Genomic DNA, 24739 nt, shown 5'->3' on the forward strand with positions numbered 1-24739 from the left:
TATATATATATATATATATATATATAATCTGTTTGCAACTACTCCGAATCAACTGCTTCTTCTGTTAGTGCGTGACGTCATTTCAGCGAGAACAACACTTCCATCGGTAAACGTCTGGGAGATCTTCCGAGATGAACAGATGGAAATTTTTACCGACTTCGAATACACACAAGATGAAAGGTGGAACCAATAAGATTATTTTTGCTTATCTCTCTTTGGTTCACTCGTCCCTCTCATATCTGATGAACATAGCTAAAAGGGGAAAAAAGCGATCTCGTGAATGCAGGTGATTCTCACTGAAAACTAGGATGTATTCTTTCACAAAATTCCGCAGTTTCGCTGAGTTCCGGTCCTATCGTTGAGCACAGTGTTAAGTGTTCACTCAACCAGGTTGACTGGTCGATGGATCGTTCTAGGTTAGCTAAGCGTATTTTCTTCTGTAAAGTGCACTTTCTAAGTATCTACAAGACCATAGAATTAGTGCCAGCCTGCAGGGTGGACTTTTTTCAAAAAGAGTTATTCGGCGGGATTACTGAATCAGGAAAGAAGATAGTCCAGCAGGTTGAGAAGAGTTTTTAAGTTACACACACAAACCACATGGGTACGAAATAAAAGTCGGAATGGAGAGTCCTCTCAAACACCCGCTGCCAAATTCATGAGTGTAAGAAGCGAACAGATGTTCTATCCGTTTTCGAAAAAGTTTGGTGACAATCGGTTGATTTATTGCTGGGCAACGTTTCGCTTTTGACACAAAAGCTTCGTCAGGCCAAGTTCAGAGGTTGATCGAGATTTAACGCGGAAGGAGAACCAATCAGCTAAGTCAAGCTAAATATCTGTTGGGTGTCGGCCGAGGGGTTTTTGTGTGTTAGAGTGGTTGAACAAGTGTTAGGTCGGTGGGGCAACTTAAACGTGTTTGGTTCCAGCCTAGGGTCTAGTTCTTCTGGTTCGGTTCATTTGATGGTTCCTCTTGAACTTCGTTTGAACCTTCCGTCCGTCTGCGTGGATGAGCTAGTGCTAAGACAGTTGTGCAAGAGGGATGCTGTGACCTTTTATTGGTTGGGGTTTCCACCCCTACCCACCCCGGTTTTTTCTAAAGATCCTAAGTGGATTGATAACCACATAGTCACCTGTCAACTTGGTTTATCTAAGGCCGCTTTCCATACGCTCGTCAGTTCCAAACCCTCGATTCTATTCAAGCTGTGATGCTTAGAAATTTCCACCGACTCGGCTATCAGCCGCCGTAGGGTGAATCGCAGTCCCCGTCTTGAAAATTCCCCATTCTCCAGACCTGTTGTGTCCCGTGTCTAAGGCATGTACCGCCATCGCTGAGTTTTTGACCAGCGTTTGGTATTCTCCTGCATTTTTTGGTGGCTTGTTTATCCTCCTTTTATGCTCACCGACTCTGGTGTGCAATCCCCTGGCGGTTTGTCCTGACTGAAGATGCTCTTTAATAACTCTATTAAGCATCATCTTTAACATTGAGGCTGTTGACTGAATAAACTCAGTGCGGGATCTCCACAGATGAGTACAATTCAGCAAGTCCCCTTACCCCTTGTTAGAAGTGGTCTCGTCCACTGAGATCCACCCCCATCAATCGATAAAATATTCGTTTCCCAATGCCACGTGACTTGCATACTTTGTTGTAAGCAAAAAAACGTGCTTAGTATCCATCCCACTTTTTCCCCGTTGACGTCTCCCCAACCGAATGCGGAGCATTATTCATAATTCGTGTGGGGAGAGATGGTTAGAGCGCGTTGCCTTCGGAAAACAACCCAGTATCTAGTCCGCTTAAATTGGTAACTCACCAACAAAACTTCACTTGATGTAATCCACACCTAATTGTCAATTGAGTGGGAACATGCCCCCCTGACGTTTGGCCTTTAAGTTCCAACGAATACAGAAGCATCTACGGGATCGCGTTCTTTGAGATCAAACCAAAACTCCATCACTTATTAGGATATTTCTAGCGGCAGTTGAAGCATTCTCTCGAACAAATCGAAAGTAAATAACCCACGACCATCAAGAATTTATCCAACATAGTGATGTCCGTGTTATGAAAGGTTCATCTGAAACAATCATTCAAAAAGTGGTATTACAGAAGCAAAAAATTCTGAGGGTATACCACTCTTGTGAATTAAAGTGGTGCTCAGCAAATCAGACATTTGCGCCTTTTTCTTGCCTTGATACAAATCGCGATACAATGACTCTCGATAAGGTCAATCTCTACTTAGTTTCACAAATGAAATTCCGATTGCTTTCAGAAAGCAACTTCAAAACTTGCACAGGTTGATGTTTATCAGTCTTCTTCGTCCAATTAACATTCATGTTGTCTTGCAGCTGAGAACACCTGAGATCAGTTGCAGTGAAGTTGGTAGTCAAGACGATGCGCTAATGCCTACTTAAAAGGTGAAACACAAATTTAGTAATGTTCTCGACCGCTACCAGCTGCCTAGAGGTAGATCTATTGGAGCCGCAGTTTTGGGTGATTGACACATAAAAGCGGTCATTTGAGGAAAAGTTTTGCAAAAGAATAGCTTACACACAATAGGAAATGTCCGCTGGAGTTGCACTTCCCAAATGGGGTACACAAAAATTCAGTCCAATAACCACTCAGATGTGTTTTAATTTCATAATTACTGTAATGAGCAGTGACTATGTAGTTTACGGTAAGCTCAGGGAATTAAAAGGCATCCGCATAGTGTGATTTGAAAATTGGGACTGCCACCCAGGTTTTGCCAGTGATTTTACAACCACACAGTCGGGTATCAACTCGGCTTGTCAAAAATCGCTTCCAATACGCTCGCCAGTTCCAGAACCTCAGTTGTAATCGCGCTGTGATGTTTGGTAATTCCCGCCTCCGCTGCTATCAGCTGCTGTGGTGTGAATCGCAGTCCCCGTCTTAAAAGATCCACATTCTACAGATCTTAAGGCAAGGCATGTACCGCCATCGCTGAGTTTTTGACCAGCGTTTGGTATTCTCCTGCATTTTTTGGTGGCTTGTTTATCCTCCTTTTATGCTCACCGACTCTGGTGTGCAATCCCCTGGCGGTTTGTCCTGACTGAAGATGCTCTTTAATAACTCTATTAAGCATCATCTTTAACATTGAGGCTGTTGACTGAATAAACTCAGTGCGGGATCTCCACAGATGAGTACAATTCAGCAAGTCCCCTTACCCCTTGTTAGAAGTGGTCTCGTCCACTGAGATCCACCCCCATCAATCGATAAAATATTCGTTTCCCAATGCCACGTGACTTGCATACTTTGTTGTAAGCAAAAAAACGTGCTTAGTATCCATCCCACTTTTTCCCCGTTGACGTCTCCCCAACCGAATGCGGAGCATTATTCATAATTCGTGTGGGGAGAGATGGTTAGAGCGCGAATTCGCTGACGGGAAGGCCCGTGGTTCGAACCCGATTTCTGTATCTCGACTTTACCTGTCTAGGCTTGGGCAACCTGGCAGTATCCCAGCCCTCGTGCTTCTCTTGTGTAGCGTGGTAGCTAGACACCGAAAGCGACTTCTCACCAAGCTGCCTGTACCTTCAAGGAATAATCTGGTATCATTACAAACGAATATATTAAGCACATGTGCTACCTATAGCATGATGATATTACCTCAGGAAGGTCAGAGCCCTGAAAGTAACCCCAGGACGCCTGGAGCCCACTGAGACACTAAAGCTACACCAAAATCTCAATGGGGAATCCGGCAAGCCTCCAGGCTAATCATCATTCAGTCAATTCAGCAAAAGTCTATGAGTGTTCTTGCACGCCACAGAAGTACGCCCGAGTGTGATCAACGTTCAGGCATTTCGTAGAAGCACGGTCGATGTTGATGGGTGTTCACTAAGTGCCTGCCAGACAGCCTGTCAAAAAGTGCCCTTTAAATGGCGTGGGATCGTTGTAACTTTTTCACTCACACGCACTCACTTGTTTGGACTAAAGCTGTTGTGTGCCCTTGTCGGTGAATTCTTTCTGGCACCAAGCACTGGAGTGGGAACAGCAGTTAGATTTTCAATCATCAATCTTTTTTTTAAATTTCACCGATTTTCAGTCGTAAAATCAATCTTGCGGGCCACTTGTCGTTGAATAAATAATCCTACTAACCTGGATATATCGACCCTTTTTCCGATTCTGAAGAGTTCCATTCAGGATTATCCGTGTCAAAGATATCCTTCAAAAGTCCTTGGCATCACCTTGCTAGGAGGTCATGTCAGACTATCGATTTGTCCAACCAGTTGATTTAATGTGTCGTCATTCAGGCGTTGTCAAACCAGTCTTACAGATCAACCCGGGAATTTATGTATCCGGCGTCTACTGAACATGCGCCTCACATTTCGGAAATCCTGGATATGAAGCTCCGCACTGCCCGAGATGTACTACTGATGTACTACTGTACTACTAAGGATGAATACCAACTCCTACGTTCCGTGTGGAATAGAATAGAATACTGGTACTGACTGTTTGGCGAGTTTGACAACAATTAAATTATCTGCGGTGGACCTATCCAGCCTAATTATCTCCAAGCCATGGCGCGGAAAATCAGCAAAGTCTTCATTGTTCTCACTTATTTCCCTTGGCAAAAGAGCGCACAAAAACACCACGTGACTCAACTGCCACTTTGTTGGCCCAATACTGAACACAGAGATTCGGTACACACCCTAGTTCGACCGCAATAATGTGTTTTAGAATGTGTCAAAAGTTGAGTTCCATGCACAGACCCGTAAATGAATGAATGTTCGAAAAATCGGCTTCTCTGAAAAACGGTTGTGCGTTGACAGAAGCGGTCATATATGCAGTCACAGAAAAGCAGTTGATAGGTCTTACAATGGTGCCGCATTAAATTAGCCTACTCAGAGTTGCATCTTGAGGAATAGTTTAGAATCGTATCAAGAGTGAGGACCTTGAATGTCTGGTGCACAATGTCGGCACTTTGATACAGGTAAACCCCCGGTTATATGCTAATGAACGATTCATATGTTTCTATTAGGCCCGGACAAATTTTCGGACAAAATATGCATGTGGTGTAAGATTTTGTCATGGGATCTCTGACAAAATAATGCATTGAAGACATTTCTGTGGAGTGAACAGACACATGCACTTGGGAGAGGAAGAATTTGGCTCACTCACACACAAAAATCGATTCATTCATATTGATGTATATTTTGAACATACCACAGTAAACCGGTGAACTGTTCACGCTGGCTCAGCTGTGCTTTCAGAGTTGTTGAACCAAAGATTTTGCCCGAAAGCACAGTGTCGGCTAGCCGTCGAACTGTCAAACTCAAGCATTAGTCAAAAGGATGCTGATGTACTTTTAAATGTAACTTACTCTACTATTTTATCTGTGTTGGTTCAGGAAAAACTTGGCTTGTTTGCATATCCACTTTTTTTATGAACAGGGCAGACGATTTGCTGCTTCTTGTGGCGGGTTAACTTGTGGTGAATAGTAGTCCGAGTTCGGCCTGAGCTCAGCTCACCTCTGTAATGTTAAGCCAATAGGGTTCGGTGAAACGAAACTAGCCGGCATACTTGATGTATTGAATATATTTACTCGAATCTGCGCACACAATTATACCGCAAACGTCAGACCTGTCAGGCCTCATATAAAGGAACAGAAAATGCAAGTCGCACATTGCTAACTGGATACAGTCCAAGAATGACTGAATGACATGATCTGAAGGGTTTTTTTTAAAGTTTCATAAAGGTTTCTCCCTAAGCGTTGACTGCATCAACAAACTATCGAACGCTGACACTGGTTCCTTCCGACATCTAAAAGATAGCAAGACACGAAAATGACTAGGAGGCGAACTGGCTGTCAGTCAACGTTCCATGCGCCTGGGGTACATCAGTTTTGTGAAACCATTTGTCCGCATATAATTCCGGATAATATTTGTAATAGTTCACTTATAGAAATGAAACACGATTACGGCTGACTTCATAAAACTGATAAAATATTTCCTTTAATAGTTGAAGGAAATACATCACAAACGAGAGATTCAACTCGCAAAACCAAATTTGTTCGCAAATGAGTGTATTTTGCTAAAAACTGGTTTTGTTGTTCGTCGAGTGTTGAACGGGCATGCGCGCGATCATCAAGCGTGTCACACCATTTGAATGTAAACAATCACGTGATCATAGTGTGGCGTGACCACAACTGGCGTGACTAAAACCGGTATGTGGTGTTATTGAAGGACCGTAGTGTAAAAAATAGTGGATGTTAAAGCGAACAAGGCTACGGCCTAAATTTATATTTAGGGCTCTGTTCCAAGTACTGCACTGCACTCTTTATTATCCAAGGATAGGTTCTTGTTATATCTAACTGCTGTTCCCACCCGGTGCCTGGTGCCAGAAAGAACTCACCGACAAGGGCACACAGCTTTATTCTAAACAAGCGGGTTCGCTTGAGTGCAAAAGTTACAACGCGCCGCGCAATTTGAAGGGCACTCTCTGATATTGATCCAGACTGTCTAGTAGGGGTTCAGTGAGTACCCATCAACATCGATCGTGCTTCTATGAAATGCCTGAACGCTGCTCACATTTGGTCGTGCTTCTGTGGCGTGCCTGAACACTCATCGACTTTTGCTGAATTGCCTTTTACTGGATGCTTGTCGACTTTCTTTTTAAGAATTTGGCAGAGTTTTGGGTCTCAGTAGGTTCCGGGCTTCCTGGGGTTACTTTCAGGAAACTAACCTTGCTGATAGTTCTGTTTAACAATAACTAACATGGTAAGTACACAATGAGGAATACATATTAAATAAGCCCTACCAAAACTTACACGTTGTAGGATTGAGTGTGATCACGTGAGATGATAAGCGCTTTCAGATCAGATGGTAAGTTGCTCAAGACAGAATGGCGCTTTTCGTTAGGCCATTCAGAAAGCCGATATGGTTCACGAAGCAATGTGAAGACCGTAGACACAAACGGGCATTGGACACACAGACCTAATCAAATTCAGAGTTGATCGATGAATTTAATTATATGGACCAAGTGATTCTGTGAAATCAACCCGTGTTGTTAATTATCTAACCGAAGCATTACACAAGTATCCCACTCTCTTGGGTTTCTCCCAAATTCGGAAACATCGGAAAATACCAGAAAAGTGAGAACATTGAGATGAAAGTTGGAAGATCTTGGTGACTAGTTTCGAAGTCCGTTTTTTGGTATGTTTTCCGGACAATATTTTCAGGAGCACATTCATTGAGTTCTACTCACGATAACGCGTTTTCCGTTTATAATGTCAACAGGACTTGAGGTGGTTTTCTACGGGGAATTTTTCCAATCTACCAACTGTGCACCAAGACAACGGAAAATTTCCGCTTAACTTTGACATGCGCCCAATGGCAGTAACACCAGGAGAAGCTGTCATTTGCCCTCAACATTGTTCACGTCTTAACTGCCTCTTGACCGCCTAACTCCATACTGACTAGTTTATTTCAGCATTCTAGCGCATGACCGGTTCGTTCTGCATTTTTGTAGGCACGGAAGCCTTGGTAACACAGACTTATATCGTCAGGGATTATCTTTTATGGCTCAAACTATTTTCTAAAAATGCAAATCTCTAAAAATGGCCCTCCTGCTGACGAGGAAAACTCCGGCTGGTCATTGCATTCTTTTGTTGACGAGGGCCTAGGCATCAACCCTTTTCGAGCCCGTTGATGTATTACTGGTAAAAATCCATCTGCCACGTGTCGATTGATTTGTCAGGTTGTCTGACGAAGTCATTGACTTCATCGTTCTCAGCAGGATTTGAAAGTGCGACCGCAAGAATCACTGACGATATCTCCTGACCTCATGTTTGCAGTCAAAGGGTCATCAGCCATCCGGCGAAGCGGAGAACAAGTGGATGGTCAACTTGAGAGTTGAGGGAGCGAGAAACAAAGCCAACTGTTCTCAATATAGTGGTTTTCCTAACTGCATTATGTGTTTTTATGTGTTCTTACCATATAGTATTTGTAATAGTACTGAAGTACCGTATAAAAACGAGTGTGTGAATAGCAAACACTGCACTATTCAGCATGACCAATTCTAAGAAAGCAATTCAGTCCCTACCAACGGATGGGTGTTCAGAAACTGAGTGAAGGGGAGTGAAATGAAAGCTGTGAATCGTTCTTTTGAACCACTGACCATAGATGAAGTCATCTTCGCCACTAGGGCAACAGTGGAAATCAATCTCCGTCGGTTCGTTCTCACTACGGATCAAATGGAGTGGGCTGTGAATTTTTGTACTTCTATTCAGTGTGCCGTATTTCTTGAAGAAACGTCATAGATAAAGGTTTACTGACATTTGTTCAACGAATAAGGGGAGAAGACACTAGTGTTTTCTCTGATGATATCTTATTTCGATTTTAACGGTACTCAGTGTGATATAAATGTGATATAAGACCGGCCAAAACTCTCGATTACTAAAAATTCACAGGCTAGGGGGTTGACTGTGTTAGGACCACGGAATAGCTACTACGTTTATCTCAGTTTCCTTTCTGTTTTTCTGTGAGGAAAACCCGCAGATAGTCAGAAACGGAAGCAACTTATTGTCTTAAACTGATCCTACGGGGACACATCTTTTAACACTACAAGAAAGTACAAGAAATAAAGAAATTATAAATGAAAGGGGAACAGGCGATGGACAAATTATGGCAAACTGCTCACAGCCACAAACTCATGGCACATGGGGACTGTCACTCACGCATATAAGACAGTCAGAGTTAAACCAATCCACAAATATTTGATTGCGTGATCCCGCTGAGGAGAGTGCTCGAGCTAGTAACGAAGAAATTAGTTTTTCGTTGCATCAGAGTGAAAAATATGGAGGGGTGAGCGGTATGAACGAATAGTGGATTTGAGCAAAAAACACAAGATGCGAGTTTTCATGAATAGTTCCAAGTTAGTAAGTCAAGGTAAATCAAGGTAAATCAAGGTTATATTGGTCTAAAAAGCATTTTGCTTTACAATGACCAAAGGATATTGGTGTGTGTGTATGTATACAGATAAACGGAATGATATGACATATGTTCTATTGTTTGTAATCTGCATCTCAAATGTTGATGAGGGAAGTTGGGTGAGATCTTATGTATTCGTCAAGCGAATGTTTGAAAGTCTCGAGGTTACCACAATCCACAACAGATGTTGGTAGTTTGTTCCACGTGAGGGATACGCGGACTGAAAAAAAGTAGCGCCGACAGTTAATGCGGGAACATGGAATGTCAACGGCCAATGGATTCCGTCGGGTCTGTCGGGCCAAATTAACTGTGAACAAATGTTTTAAAGGGTGATTAGGGGTGTTTATTATCTTGAACATCAGGATGAGGTCTCCTCGTATACGCCGATAAGTTAAATCAAACAAATCGAGTTTACGTAGCCTTTCACTGTAGGGAACGTTTCAGAGGCCAATGACCAGCTTGGTCCCGCGGTGGTAGATACGCTCTAGCAGTTGTGTATCCTTTTGCAGCCATGGAGACCAGGCGTGGATCGCGCATTCCATTGTCGGCCGGAGATATGTGTTCATGATAATAGGGAGAATTTCAGCCGTAAAACGGTGGTAGCTCTTCCCCAGATTTATGAGTTTGCATTTCTGGAAATTCAGCGGCAGCCGGTTTTGGATGGACCATTCGGCGCTTCTTTGCAGATCTTGCTGTAGCGCATCACAATCAGCCTTTCCATGAATTTCAGACCAGATTTTTATGTCATCAGCAAAAAGTACGGTTTTGCACTGCAGAAGTTTCGGCAGGTCATTCATGTATACCAGGAACAAAATTGGACCAAGAACCGAACCCTGAGGGACACCACTTGTGGCGGCAATTTTATCGGAAAACGCTCCATCGACACGAACTTGGACCGAACGGTCACTCAAATAGTCTTTCAGCCAGCTCAGCAGATTTCCCGTCACTCCATACATTTCAAGTTTCCTAAGAAGGATACTGTGATCGACTCGATCAAAGGCTTTGGATATATCCAAGTAAGAGGCATGTACAGTAACTCCCGCATCGACTGCTCGTGTCCAGTCATCGAGTGTCACGAGGAGATTGGATAAACAAGAACGATTCTGTCGAAATCCGTGTTGTTTATCGCTCAACAAGGAGTGAATTTCAAGGTGCGATTTCAGGGCTTCTGCTATAATTCGTTCCATTACTTTTGATATTACTGGGAGAAGAGTGACAGGTCTGTAGTTAGATGCACACGTTCTGATACCTCCTTTGAATATGGGGGCTATTATCCCGCATTTCCAATCCTCTGGTACCAACCCTTCTTCCAGAGAACTAGCGAACAGTTTAGCCAGAGGATAGCTAAGTGGTTCAGCGCAGTGGCGCAGAAGCAGTGGTGTAACGCCATCCCCACCAGGTGAAGTGTGTACCTGTAAGCCGCGAAGGTGTTTGACAATGTTAGCCCGATCAATATGCACGTCCGATAAAGTTTCGTCCGTTAGTACCTCCACAGTTTGTATAGGAGCGCTGGTATCTTCAGGAGAAAACACGGAGGCATAAAATGTGGCAAGGGCATTAGCTGTTTCAAACGCATTTGCAGTCATTCCCGATTCTGTCTTTATGGCAGATATACCTGGTTAACTTTAGCCCAGTGTTCGTCGGTCCGGTTCGTTTTATATATAGTAGCGACAAGAATGAGAGCAAAGGTTTCTATAGGGACGGGAAGAAAAGATATTAAGGCTAGATGCATTGTAAAGGTAGGTGATTAGTTGGCTTTAGCAGTTAGCTATTCATCAGTAATGGTGGTGGCGATCACCTGTTTGCCATTGTCATCCAGGTGAGACATTTCGTCAAATTCCGTGTTTCGGGATCATGAAAGGTTCCAGCAAATTTAATCACTGTGACTGTGAAAACCATTAGGTTGCTTCTTCGCCTATCACAGATAGAAGGAAAGCCGAAGTCAGTTTTGAATTTCAAACACCTATGTCTATTCACATGTGGGTGTCAAACTTTCCTCCCTTGCTTTTGCTGGAAACTGGATCTCTGTGAACTTGCCTTTGGTTTGCTCACTGCATCACTTGTGGGTGTTACACCTACAATGACTGTATATATCGTCAGTGCGCTGGTGTGCGACAAAGCCGTGAGGCACGTCATTTAGAACATGCTGCGTACATTAACCTACGTACCTGTGGCGGGATCCAACCTTCGGTTATTCTGGGATGTTTGGGTTTGTTGTGCTATTGGATGTAACCTCAGCTTGTGTTATGATTGGCTGAAGCTCATATGCTCTTGGACTTGATCCTTCTGGGTGCTTCAACACAGCAACAGAAACAGCTAGACCAAAAAACCATGCATATACTTTTCCATATTTCAAAGACAGACACGATCCCAGAAAGATTACGGCACGACGAGGAATCATGTTAGTTCATGCCGATGGCAACCTTTCGTCAACCGAAGGTGAAACCCAAGGTGAAAGAACATTGAACAGCAATTCGGGGAGACGATCGGTCATCCTCGAACTCCACGCACAGGAAACAAGATGATCAACATTTCGATTTGGAGGTAGTGGAGCTCTTGGGACGCACAGATACGAGACGAAAAGAAAGCATGCTCTGTGGTGGATTTAGGTAGTCTGCAAGACGAACTACCGACTACATAGGATCGGCGACCCGATTAGAATTGCCCTACAGAGCTGAATATTCTATCAACGATGATGACATGACAGCAAAGGTCACGGTGTGCAGCGCTGGGAGGTCGGCGTCAGAGTACGTCCCAGTTCAAGGAGTGTAACCAATCAGAACGCAGGCTGAGGAATCTTCCAATAACCCAGACAACTGACAACACTCAAAAGCCCGGATCGATCAGCAGTGAGTAGCTTAACATATGCACATAACATACGCATCGCATCACCTGCATCAGCTTACTGATCAGTGTAACTGGGAATCGGATTTGCAATCTGAGTTAGAAACAACCTCTTTGTTGGTATGGGCAAAGATTGCCGAAATTGTACTAAACAACAAGCACAAAACTGTGACGCCGGATAACTAAAACAAGAGGTGCCGAAATCGCCTATTTCGAATGAACCGAGCGGACAACCTGTTCGAAACACCCTAAACCACGCTCAGAGCTCTTTCTCAGGTATTCCCCCCATTACCAACAAATCAACACGCAAACGCTAAAGTCTTAACAGCTTATTACCTAATGCGTGTGATGTCTAAAAAGCACCGTTTCGGTTCACGTCAAAACTGTTCTACGAGTGAACGGCAAGCAAAGTGTAGTAGAGGTCGTGCAATGTCGCCAGGTCGCTCCCTTTGCATGACAGTACGATTGAACAACGTTACTGTGATAAAACCTGAGTCAGTAAGCGTGAATTCGTTAGCATTCTCAAACTATTAGCAAACGCTGTTCACCATCAATGCCTCCAGCATTCCAGTAGTATTATTAAGCAAGTTTTACAGATCCAAGAAGTGATGATATCTTTACTTTTTGATAAAGATTCCGAAATACACAGGGTTCAAAAGTAATACTCTGGAAATGAAATGGATGCTATAAACGAAACATGTACTACTCATAAGGTTGATGAAAACTCTACGATAGCCCACGACCGGTTTCCCCTTTCCACTTTGGGCTTGTGAGGTAGGCGCAGTCCCCGAGTTTCCGTCAACCTCATGTTCTCCTTGAATCCAAGTTGCACGAACTTAGTGAAATAGGGTCATTTGCAAGCAAATATGGTTTTGACGGGAAACCCACCTGGATCCCAGCTGAATCTCTCGTTTGTGATGTTTCCAGGCAATTGAATGTGCTGCACCAGGTCGCTTCATGTCCCAGTCGCTATGATATTCGAGATATCACGATACATATATATCCGAAGTGTACTACTCATAAGGTTGCTGAAAATTTTTTAGGACCAGTTTCGCCCTTCTTGGGACTCACAAGGTAGGTGCAGTCCCCGACTTTCCATCAACCTTATGTTCTACTTGAAACCAAGTTGCTGAGTTTTAGGTGAGCTTCTCACCGAACCAAATTTGTTTGCAAATGAATGCACTTCGCTGAAACAATCAATCTTTTTTTCTAGCAAAATTTCGAATGAAGTCCAATCTGAAGTTATGATGGATTTCAATCAAAAATCAAACGTGGAGGTTTTTCCACTCCAAGGGTTTGGTATTGTGAATTATCAGTACAATAAACATCCCCGATTGGCTGACAATAACTTATGAGTTTCTGTTTAACACAGTTCGCTCCAACCAGATGCGCTCAGAAGTAGGCAGTCCGCAAGATGCAATCCACTGGGGCTATCTGAGGAACAATCCAAGCCAGCACCATACATGTCCCGCATTCGAAGTTCTGTTCAACCGTCTACGCTGGGATGCTGGGCGCATTATTTTCCAGATTTTTCTGTGACACTATCGCTGTTACATCGCTTGCCCCTAGTGCAGCGGTCCCAGTTCAGCTGAAAACCTTTTCTCAGGTTCAAGCACGATGGACTAGGCGAGGAGAGCAAACAGAATGAGATAGTTTTAGGATTCATCAGCAATGATCAACTGGTGGATCGTTAAGTCAAATTGTCAAAACGTACATTACGCCTAGTTGGGTCATCCATCAATATATTTCCAATGCTTCAGGGTAGTTTAGATGAGCGCTTGAGCGTTCCAGGTCAATCTGGGAGGGACAAACGCCAACAGGCCAAGGACATATTTTGAAGTGAATGATGGTGGAGAATTCATGGCGGGTTTCTGGTAGAATAAAAAAGTGGCAGATGGAATTGAGAACTAAGAAGAATCGACGGCTATGATTACCTTGTGTGGACTACCATTCAGTGTGTCAGCTGGTATCGACAGGGAGGGCGCAGATGGACACAGAGAGTTAAAACAATCAGGCAATAGTCAGAGAAGGAGTGAATAGCGTTGCATTGTGTGCGTTAAACTGATAGGGAACAGGTGTTTCAGAAGTAGACAGTGAATTACCTCACGGCAATGAGGCTTTCGCCAATACCATAGATATGCTCTCAACTGAGGCATCACTGTTTCAATACATTTATTGGCCAAAATTTGATTTGACTGTAATTATTTACACAACACGTTGTGTCTTTCATTAATGTCACTCAGGTGAACAGTCATCCTTTTATCCTAGAACTAGTTTTGTGGTTATTTCACGTCAAACTGGCGCGATTAGAGCTCATCAGCAGCAGAGATGTTTGGCTGCCTTGAGGTTTGGACTCCTGACATTTGACGTGCGATACGAACATTTGTTAGCCGTCTGCAAGCAATTCCTAAACTCCTCACCCACAAAGCAAGACCCCCGATCGGTTAGGATCATTTTTGGCACCCCATGGTTGGCCACGATGTTGATGCATTACCACTCCGCTGATCGTCGTCGCCCGTTGATTTGGCGCGGCTGCCGCCTCGACCCACCGCGACAGGAATCGTGGTAGCCAATAACACCATGCAGACAGAAGATTAGATGTACTGGATTCAGAAGAGAATTTCTGCAGGACATGATTGCTCAAAACTGGAGTGGCACTACAATAAATATCTGAACTTTGGTTTGGTATGTACCACCATAATTTGACCACGAATAGCTACTTTCCACAGCTCAGTTTCCACGATTTCTGAGGGACGATATATCCTTGGCGGACTGCCTTCCGCATTTCCAATACTGTTTCTGGAAACTCAGGAAGCCATTCGAAATATTTTCTACCGTCAACCTTCAAGCATAAGCACAGCTTATTCCAGAAAGTCGAGCGGACTTACATGGGACGAAGTCCCGTCTCTTCTGGGGTCATCACTAACTTACGAAGTCACTCAGATATCTGTCAGAGTGTGTACTCAAATGTCCGCAAGTTACATCACTCGTTTGATAAACAAACAGTATTCCAATGTTATAAAGTGTGATTTGATGGTAGTACACACATCGAAAATCGCGAACAAAACCTCATTCATTGTACCTCTATCTGGATTTCTCTGAACCAATCGGTTTTCCGGCTAAGGTGATGAGTACTCACTCTATACACTTGACTTTGAACGGTTTTCATCTGTCCAAAATTACAAGTGAAACACACAAATCTGTGGTGTCCGTACAACTGTCGAAAACCCGATTTACTCGTGTCTCCCCTGCAAGCTCACTTTTTGTTCACGACCTTGAACAATGTGGACCGAAGCGTAAAACTCTCGGAACAGATGAGGACCTGTCAAACCAGGTTTTATACCCGTCCATGTTAACGAAACCACACACTTCATTTCCTATCCTGTTGCATATCAACAGGATGTAGAACGAAACTTAGTTTGGAACTTACATGCGGTTTTTTCCATTAACTTCATTTGGTTGCATGCGTACAGAGGTGTAATTCCTCAATTATTAAATATACTGTCTTTCCTCGGGCAGCAAAAAACACTGGTCGGATTGCCATTAGGGACGGCCCCTTCCACAAAAACAGGGGAATACGACTAAATATAATGAACAGAGTGTTGTGAAGTGGATTCTGATGACGCAAACGGACTGGAAAAATTTGATCAACGACGGTGAAGTACACCACAATTGACGTCACGCTAGTTACAATCGACCCTAATAGAGGTAGCGCGAGTTATACAACCGGAGGCTGCTTGTTGGTTGGTTGGCTGTTGTTTGTTTGGTTTGTTTGTTTGTTTGTTGATTAGCTGGTTAGTGGGTTGGTTGGCTGGTTGGTTGTTTGTTTGCTTGCTTGCTTTATTGGTTAGTTGGTTGGAAGACAGCGAGTCAGGGAAGGGACTATGGTGAATTCTTGCAGGAAAGACCATGTTCACCTAAACAGATAAGAACAAAATCAGATGCGAAAACATCAGTTGTGTTCCTATCGAAATGAATCAATGACAGGATATAATTGGTTGTCCGTCTAGCATAACCCGGTAGGCTCAATTCAGACCGAACAAAGGTGTAGTGGAAAAGCGCTCGTTGTTGGTCAGCACCGGCTGGAGATAGCAGATGATCGTACATTTCACAATCACCTTTTTCGTGGCGCAAACGTGATTACAGTTAGTGGCTCATGGTTAGCCGAAAACAGATGGCTTTTCAAACGACGATTTGCTTAGGAGGTAGAAGGCATCCTGTTGGATCCTGAAGTGAGCAGTCCAAGTACACGTGACACGGGTGAAACAATGGATGTTCCTGGGCTTCTGATTTGAGGACCTAGCGAAATCGACGATAGCGTTGTTTCGAAGTCACAAACAAGAGGTCCACAAATTGCACTGAAAATGTTAACTGTGAAGGTCGGTTGTGAAGGTTAAGCGCCCAAGCTTGAGATAGACTAAATCCTCTTGATGGCACATTCGATAGGACATTAGGTAGCACAGTCGTTCGGCAGGCAGGTGATTAGCAGTTTGGTTCCACTTCCTGGGGTTACCTTCCGTCCCCACCAAGGAGTTACCACAGCAACAGGGTAAAAAGTGGTAAATACAATTATAAATAAGAATATATATGCATATATATAATGATGATGCACCAGAGTACAAAAAGACCCGAGATTTTGTACGCGCATAAGACATTTTGACGTTCCAAACACGATATCATACAGCGTGTTCTGGTCAGGTGTTGAGCCGGACTACCCGTGTCTGATATCCACATTTATACACATTAGTATGCATCTAACCTGCCGATCATTTCGTTAGAAATAAGCCCACAAATTTCTCAGCCGGACTTGCTCATGCTCCATTTTTAATCAGTTTTTCAGACATGTAGGCAGGATACTACTATTTACGGGATTGAAAGAAGTAGACCTGAAACATAAAAGAAACTACTCAGAAGGTTGCCGAAAACTCCCCGACAGCCAACGGCCGGTTTCGCTCTTCTTCGAGCTCATCAGGTAGGCGCAGTCTCTGTTAGGCAGGAATCCACGCGGATCCCACGCGCTGCTACGGCTGAGAAGCCTGGCCCGCTCGAGGTTGGCCCAGAATTCGGGACGCTTGCCGGTCCGGCATCAAGACGAGATCTCACTGGTCAACAATCTGGACCAAACAGCCAATCATGACCCAGTATTGGCCAAATGCCGGTTGCCAATGGCGCTCTAGAACGCGTCAGAAATTCCAGAACGTTATAGCCGCTTACGCCATATATACGAAGCGCTGTACAACTGTTCTTGACTTTGTTTCGGGCCTTAATAGACCTTGTGCACCTTTGGTGGTTGTTTTGACGTGAACGCTAGCTTGGGAGGCTCAGGCCGAGAACTAAGCTGAGGAAAATACCGTTACTACAGTCTCCGATTTTCCGTCAACCTGATGTTCTTCTTGAACCCAAATCGGACCGTTTTCGAGAAGTACACTCATTTGCAAGCCGATTTGGTTTTCCCGAGAGACTCAATTGAATCTCTCATTCATGATATTCTACAAATGAATGTGCACACAGGCCGTCTCATGTTTCAGTTGGTACGATATTCCGGATATCATATTAACTAGAACATAAGGTTGATGGAAACCCGGGGACTGCGCCTACCTGATGCGCCCCAAGAAGGGCGAAACCGGTCGTGGGCTTTCAGTTTGTTTTCAGCAAACTTGTGAGTAATCTCCTCTATGAAAATATACCGCCAACTGAAACAGGAAGCGGCCTTTGTGCAGCATATTCAGTTGAAGAACACCATAAACGAGAGATTCACTTGAATCTCACTTGAAAGCCAAATTGATTTGCAAATGAGTGTATTTATCAAAATTTGAAGCACTCAGTATTTTGGAAAATAATTCTGACATTGGAAGGGCGGGTGACGCGGAGACGAGTCCTTCGAACCCAGTGCCTGCAATACTGTCTGGTTGTTTTAGTCCCCTACTCAGATGTTGCACAGGTGATGATAGCCATAATACAACTCAAAAGGTGTATGTGCACTAATAGAAGTTTTTTTAGCATGGTTGCGACACGTATAAAAATAAATACAATGCGAAAATTGGAGCGAGTAAAAAAAGGGGAACTTATCGTATCCGGGATTGCCTTGGTGAAAGTCCGGACGGTGGGAACGTGTTTCCTCCGCAGTATAGCTGCTACACGTATTCCATAATTGTCTGTGGACATGGTGTGCTTGGCTGACGCCTTGCTCTCTGCGCACGCGCGAGTCTGTGTGCTGACTGTGTTCGGTTTCCCTATATGTACGTCCGTTTGCGTATACGTGGGCGCGTCAGCACATGAGTGGTTGCTACGCTCACTAGACGGTGCAGACAATGGACGTCTGATAAGTCACCTTGATGTGACGTGGTTTGCGAGTATGAAAAAAGACAAGTCTCGTGATCCAGTGAGCGATTGTGAGCTGAACGGTCAAGCGTGTGGGGGACGGGGTGGCTACAAGTTCACAGCTCTGGTGCTACACTCACCTACCACCCCGACTCCTATTCGGTCAGTTCAACAATACCGGGATCACTGGCATCTCAGATGAAGGACTAGTCAATAATAAGATCCCACCTATTTCGACCTGATCCTTCACTGAGCCAAACAAACGGGATCTCAAGTGAGTCGCCAACTTCCTGTGGCAGCGGTTTGATGGTTGAACTGAGTTCGTTGGACTGATAAATCTCGACCGTTTCAACCGTCGTGGGATACTCGGTTGTCGAATCGCCTCGGGGACGATTCGGACATGCGGAAATCCGAATGCTAGGTGGCCACTTGGCTGAAGATATTTACGTATTTTCGTCTCCCAGAGAAAACATTCTTTGCCCCTTCGTAGCTTTAAATTTCACAACACTTTCGGCCTTCAACGCTTTATTGATCACTGCTACACTCACCTGATCGCACAGCCAATGGGAGCAGTCCGCCAGTCTAACCAGACACGTGAAAAGTCAAGTGAACAACAAGATGGCACAGTACAACAATCATTTTTTATGATTAAACCAGGGCTTGGCAACATAATTCAGAAGGGATGAGTTTGTAATAAGGGACAGGAGAAACCAGTGGTTGACTAGATTCAAGATTTCTAATCAACCAGTCGACATGTTCCGATACTGACCGAAAGGGTGGGACAGAGGAAAGCTGAGTTTATATTTGTCTGGATCACGTGACCTGTTCTGAACCACTTGATACTAACACGGCAGATCCGCACACATCAAATCTCAGCGGAGTCAGACGTGCCACTGGCATATGACTGAATGTGTCTGAGTTCCGATTTAATGACCGATTGAACGAGCCTTCATCAGATCTCTCTAGAAGTTGCAAGAGTGCCATTAACCAGTAATGAATGAATCTATAAATGCACCGAAATTTCCTAGTTGTAAGGCCGGCATGGGACCAAGACTAGAATAGGGATACAAATTTGCTGGTGGATTGATGGGGACTACAAGTTCCCAGCCCCCATCAAGGTCCGATTACCTAGCTGAAAGTTGGAGACCCCGAACAATACAAGTGCTAGTACTGAATCTCAAGGGACGTGTGTATCAAGCTGCAGTACGGGCTGTTTTGTTGTATGGATGGGAGACTTGGCCTAGACGAGCAGAGGAACTGAGACGTCTTCAGATGTTCGACAATCGTTGTCTCAGAACCATAGCTCGTGTAGGCGAATCCGTAACGAGGCAGTTAGAAAGCGCGTTTTCGGTTATGTAATGGGTACTTCCATTGAAGAATGTGTCCACAACCAGAAGCTCCGTTGGTTGGGACGTGTGTTACGTATGCCGAACCATCGATTGCCGAAGAGAGTGCTGTTGTCAATACCCATTTCAGATTGGCGTAAACAGAGAGGTGGCCAACCCTTGACCTGGCAGAGGAGTATGAAGGAGATCACGAAACGCTTGGGTGCTGTCGGTGCTACTCGCCTTCCAGGATGGGGACCGCGTGATCCTCACTGTACCTGGTTGGAGACACTACAAGATATGGCTGCCAACCGATGTCAGTGGCGTTCTTGTTGTCAGTTTCTATCCAGATTGCCTGAGTGAATGTCTGGAGATATAGGCACCTCGGAATGATTGTGGTAAGTTAACACTAAGTTCCTTCCCCGTCCACCCGTACGGTAGTGAAGCGTCGGTGTTGAACACTGATGTCATGCTGTCGATGACGACGATGATGATGACTGAGGGATGGCGACGGGTTCAAAGCTAGTTATCAAAGCCTGAAGAAACCAGTACTTGATCAGTTGCATCAATAGGTCTGGTTTCGCCATCGGTCCTTGATGTGGTGGTCACTCTAGGTACGTTTATTCATGTCAAAAAACGATACACTGAAGGTAGGTGAGTATGATTTTCAAAACGAAAACAAAAGCCTCCGGAAATGGCTAAACAATCGCCCTAAGATAGCGAAGTAGGCGTGCAATACTCTCATTTGGAACGAGGATCAATAGCGGTGGGATAAAAATGCATATATTGATTTGGGATTGTGGTTTGTTTCGTGTTATATATATATATATATATACTATTATATTGCCTTTATCCGCATGTAACTTTTATAGTCCAGTGGGTTCCTGTTTCGATTCCCGCTTCCCATCAAACTTTCAGATTGCATTTACTTTATGAGGGTGTGCGCCCAGCCTAATGACAGTTAGAGGATGTTGAAACAACATAAGTTACAAAACGCGGCCGGCAAATCGATAACCCAAAGTTTCCGGTCGATTTTCAGTTGAACACCTGGGGAACTGCGTTGATAGGTTGTTTTACGTGAACAGGCTCGAGTTTGAAAGTAACAGTACTTATTTAAATTCTTGGTAGTAGGCTTAAGTTTTACTCTATATAACCTAGTTTCTGGGACCAAGTGGATGCCACGTTGTCCTGATATCAAGCTCCATTACGGCGAGTGATGCACACCTTTGATGAAGTCAGTTAAGAGTGGAACTTGGTTCATGTGCTTCGTAGTTGATGTGGACTAACCATACTACTTACACCAGTACAAGGAAAAAAGTACGTAAAGGAGGATGAGGCTGCAATATCCGAGTCGATGTTGCCGATGGAGTTTCCGGGAAAGAAAATATTTTTATGCAACTCGGACTTTTTAATGCCCAAAGTGGTGGTCCTTTAAATTTGTTCGATTTTCAGAGTCTTCATCATTTCAGTAACCCACCTGTAAGCGATAAAGATATCCTTACTCAGTCTCCCGCGTTGCTAGTTACCTTGGTAGTAATTGAGGCGATCCGTGTTCACTTTAGCTCTTCACTCTTCTAGTTCATCCTACTTCTATCGTCCATCGCCTGCACCATATTGCCGAATTTAAAGTTCACTTTGTGTCGCGTTTCCATAGGCAATGCTCTCAAGATCGTTCGTTTCATTACGTCCTGGAGACGCTGCATGCTAGGAGGATCTCTAAGCGACCCCAACTGTGGTGCCTTTCCGAAATGTTTCATGCATTAGCCTTAAAATTGTACCCGTAGTTTGGTAATCCCCTCCAGAACGTCCGACCCCAAAACCCTAACCCCAAAAGCCCACTCAACTGGCGCACTGATGATGTCTCCTCGTATGGTGACGAAACGTTTGCAAGCCATTCGCCAAGCTCGGCGAACGGACCAACAGCCACCTGATCAACAACCAATAAACTCACCCGAGCTACCAATATTTCAACAAATTACCTTAGATTCTCTACAGTACTAACTCGATCTTCTGTAGCTTCAGTGTCGGCTCCAAGTGAAGCGTGCCTCATTGTCGTTTGGAGACCTCCACTCCCAATAAATCTGTTGTTTATACCAATTATTAGTTGAACGACCAGTTTGTTTGCCGCTTGAATGGAGCAAAGTGATCAGACTACTAACTCAAGCAGTGTTCTAAAGACGTAGATAGCAAATACATTCATTCAACTGATGTCATGATAGCTGAACTGACACACCAAACTGAATAATCTATACGGGGCTGACACCTGGGCAAACCTAAGAAATGAGGGCCAAACTTCAGTGTCCAATGGACCTCGTCTGATCGGCACTACGAAAAAATCAACCTGCTTGCATGCGTAAGACCAAAAACCGACAAAAGTCAAAAGGAGGCCTGGGTCGATCGCCACGTGAGTGCCATACAGCATTCTTTCTCCCTGAAAAACAAATTGAGGAAATTCATCTACACCTCGTGTCATCTAAATCCAGTGTGATAATAAATTTCTTGACTGATGGTTCGGAATAGAAATAACGCTATTAAGGAGTCGACAGATAAATATGCCGGTCTAATTTCTTAAAGGTAACTACTAACAAGGTTGCTGAAAACTCTCCGACAGCCCACGACGGGTTTCGCCCTTCCAATTTGGGCTCATCAGGTAGGCGCAGTCTTTGCGTTTCCGTCAAACTTATGTTCTACTTGAACCCAACTTGGACCGTTTTCAAGAAATGCAACTGAATGTGGTGCACATAGGCGGCCTCGTGTTTCAGTTGTCACGGTATTCGAGATATCGCAGTTGTAGAATATCATAAACGAGAGATCTGTTTGAGTCTATCGTGAGAACCAGATTGATTTGCGAATGAGTGTATGCCGGTCTAACTTTGCTTCTCAGAATCATTTCCATGCAAAAGCATGATGGAGAATTGCGAGGAGATACTGCCTGTTCGATCCTCATCTGACTGGCACGACGAGTCCGGGTAAACCTTCCAAGTTTGGCCCACTGGACAACAGTTTGATATGTTCACTGGCCCTCAGTCTCCCCCAAAAATTCTCAAGAAAATGAGCAGTACAGAGGCGTAAAATCACCCCATGCCATAGACTATACTGTGTAATGATTTCCTCGGAAATTACACTGCTTTCCAAATTGTGGATCCAGTGGAAAATGTATGCGGCATGTGAGACGTGTATGGGAGAGCCTGTTGGTTTCCGGGTGTCACTTGACGTAGTCACAATGGGAATGCACAATTTCTTCATTGTCTTCTGACCACCCAGCTTCATAAAGCATCGTTTAATGTTATAAACGAAGCATTCGGCTCGAATAATAGATTCTGGATTGTGGGATGAACGAATATTGAATTCTTTGAAAAAAAACACCACGTTGAGCCCGATTGTCAGTTTCCAGAACAAACGGAACTCCAAACTGCGCAGAAGCTCCGCTGAGGATGAAGACGGATGCCACCTCTTGTTATGTTGCGAAAGCAGAATTATACCACCCACTGGATCAGCTCGGACTAAACATCCTCTTTGCGAGTTTTTACGCGTTTCGATCAGAAGAACAAAGTGAAATTCAGTAGGGAGTTGGCTGCCATCGCCGCGCTTCCAATCGCCTTGATCCAATTCAAGGATATCCTGTGATATCCCGTGACACAGGCCTACGTGAGGTCTTTCCAGAACCTGCTGGAGAAGAGGTTAGGAGACCTTGAGCAAATCAAGAGGAGAATGCCATTGATTGAAATTGATGTAGCTTTTGTGTGTTTGTTTTTACGTCGTGAATGACACAATAAGGAATCCCCAGTGCCAATCATAGCCTGAAAACTTAGGGACTTAGTGTTCAAAGCGACCGGCGCAGTGTTTCTGGGAGACGCGGAGATGGTCAATCAGTGCTTGTGGTTATCACTGTTTTCCGTTAACAAGGCTTGAGCAAGGCTTGGAATTCATCAGTCGGAAAGACTGAGTCATCGATTGCCACGACAGTCAGAAACATCTTTTTGTGATGAGTTAACACTACGTGAGACACAAGCGTGTTTGTATTAGAGGTAAAGCTCTCCACAGAATGCTTCTTACACATAAATTCATACGAAAAACAGAACAGTGTGCTGTTTTTCAGTCTACCAGCTTCCACTTCTATCTGTAGAAGTACTGGTAGGATACAATTTCTTTTGGGTAAAAAAATAGCTCGCTATTTTTCTAGATGTAACACAATTCTCATGGGTTTGCTGAAGATTCTTCGTGAGTTCACAATTGGCTTCAAACTTCTGTGGGCTCATCAGGTAGTCGACGTCCCCCGAGATTCCTCAACTTGATGTTCTGCTGAAACCCAAACTGTACAGTATTCGCCACATGTTTTCATTTGCAGACTTAATTTGGTTTTAAAGGGAAACTCAAGTTAATCTAACTGAACCTCACCCGATTAGCGAAACTTCTATCTGAGGAGTGGTCACCCGAGGAAGCAGTTAAATCACGTGATCGTGTGATGTTGGGCTCATGATTGGAGGATGGATGGCGCTATATCATCTCGTCTAATTGCGGGTTAATCGACAAGCCGCTTGACGCCGACTGATCAATTTTTCAAACTACTAGCCGGAAGGTCACAGGTTCCGGACCGCATGAGGTTTCGTGAAATGCGCACTACCGATGATTCCCAATATGAATGAGACATCTGTATAGTACTTTTCGGCCCTTTGTCATAGATTGGCTTCAACTGCAGCACAAAAGCACAGGTAGCGAATTCCTTATCTTTCCATACCATCAGCACCAGATGGATAGTATATTTGCAACAAACATAATCTTGACCAGCTTTGTATCGACTCAAGAGTTCTCGAAAAAAATCAGAAATTGTATCCGGAACGTTTAATTAACAGCGGAACCGGTGTGCGTTGCGAGTGAACAGGGATGATTAACATAGATAGATAGATAGATAGATAGATAGATAGATAGATAGATAGATAGATAGATAGATAGATAGATAGATAGATAGATAGATAGATAGATAGATAGATAGATAGATAGATAGATAGATAGATAGATAGATAGATAGATAGATAGATAGATAGATAGATAGATAGATAGATAGATAGATAGATAGATAGATAGATAGATAGATAGATAGATAGATAGATAGATAGATAGATAGATAGATAGATAGATAGATAGATAGATAGATAGATAGATAGATAGATAGATAGATAGATAGATAGATAGATAGATAGATAGATAGATAGATAGATAGATAGATAGATAGATAGATAGATAGATAGATAGATAGATAGATAGATAGATAGATAGATAGATAGATAGATAGATAGATAGATAGATAGATAGAT

At 43.8% G+C, this 24739-nt stretch overlaps 1 protein-coding gene across 1 annotated transcript; it reads left to right on the forward strand.

Annotated features, from left to right (window-relative positions):
* Positions 1 to 12455: 12455 nt before the first annotated feature.
* Positions 12456 to 16955, forward strand: T265_06927 (hypothetical protein; the record flags this gene model as incomplete). Its single annotated transcript, XM_009172330.1, has 3 exons — positions 12456 to 12491; positions 12557 to 12802; positions 16755 to 16955. 3 exons carry the CDS (start codon positions 12456 to 12458, stop codon positions 16953 to 16955), a joined length of 483 nt encoding a protein of 160 aa, XP_009170594.1.
* Between the last annotated feature and the right edge of the window lie 7784 nt (positions 16956 to 24739).

Source organism: Opisthorchis viverrini (genome assembly GCF_000715545.1).
Source record: "Opisthorchis viverrini unplaced genomic scaffold opera_v5_152, whole genome shotgun sequence".
NCBI lineage: Eukaryota > Metazoa > Platyhelminthes > Trematoda > Opisthorchiida > Opisthorchiidae > Opisthorchis > Opisthorchis viverrini.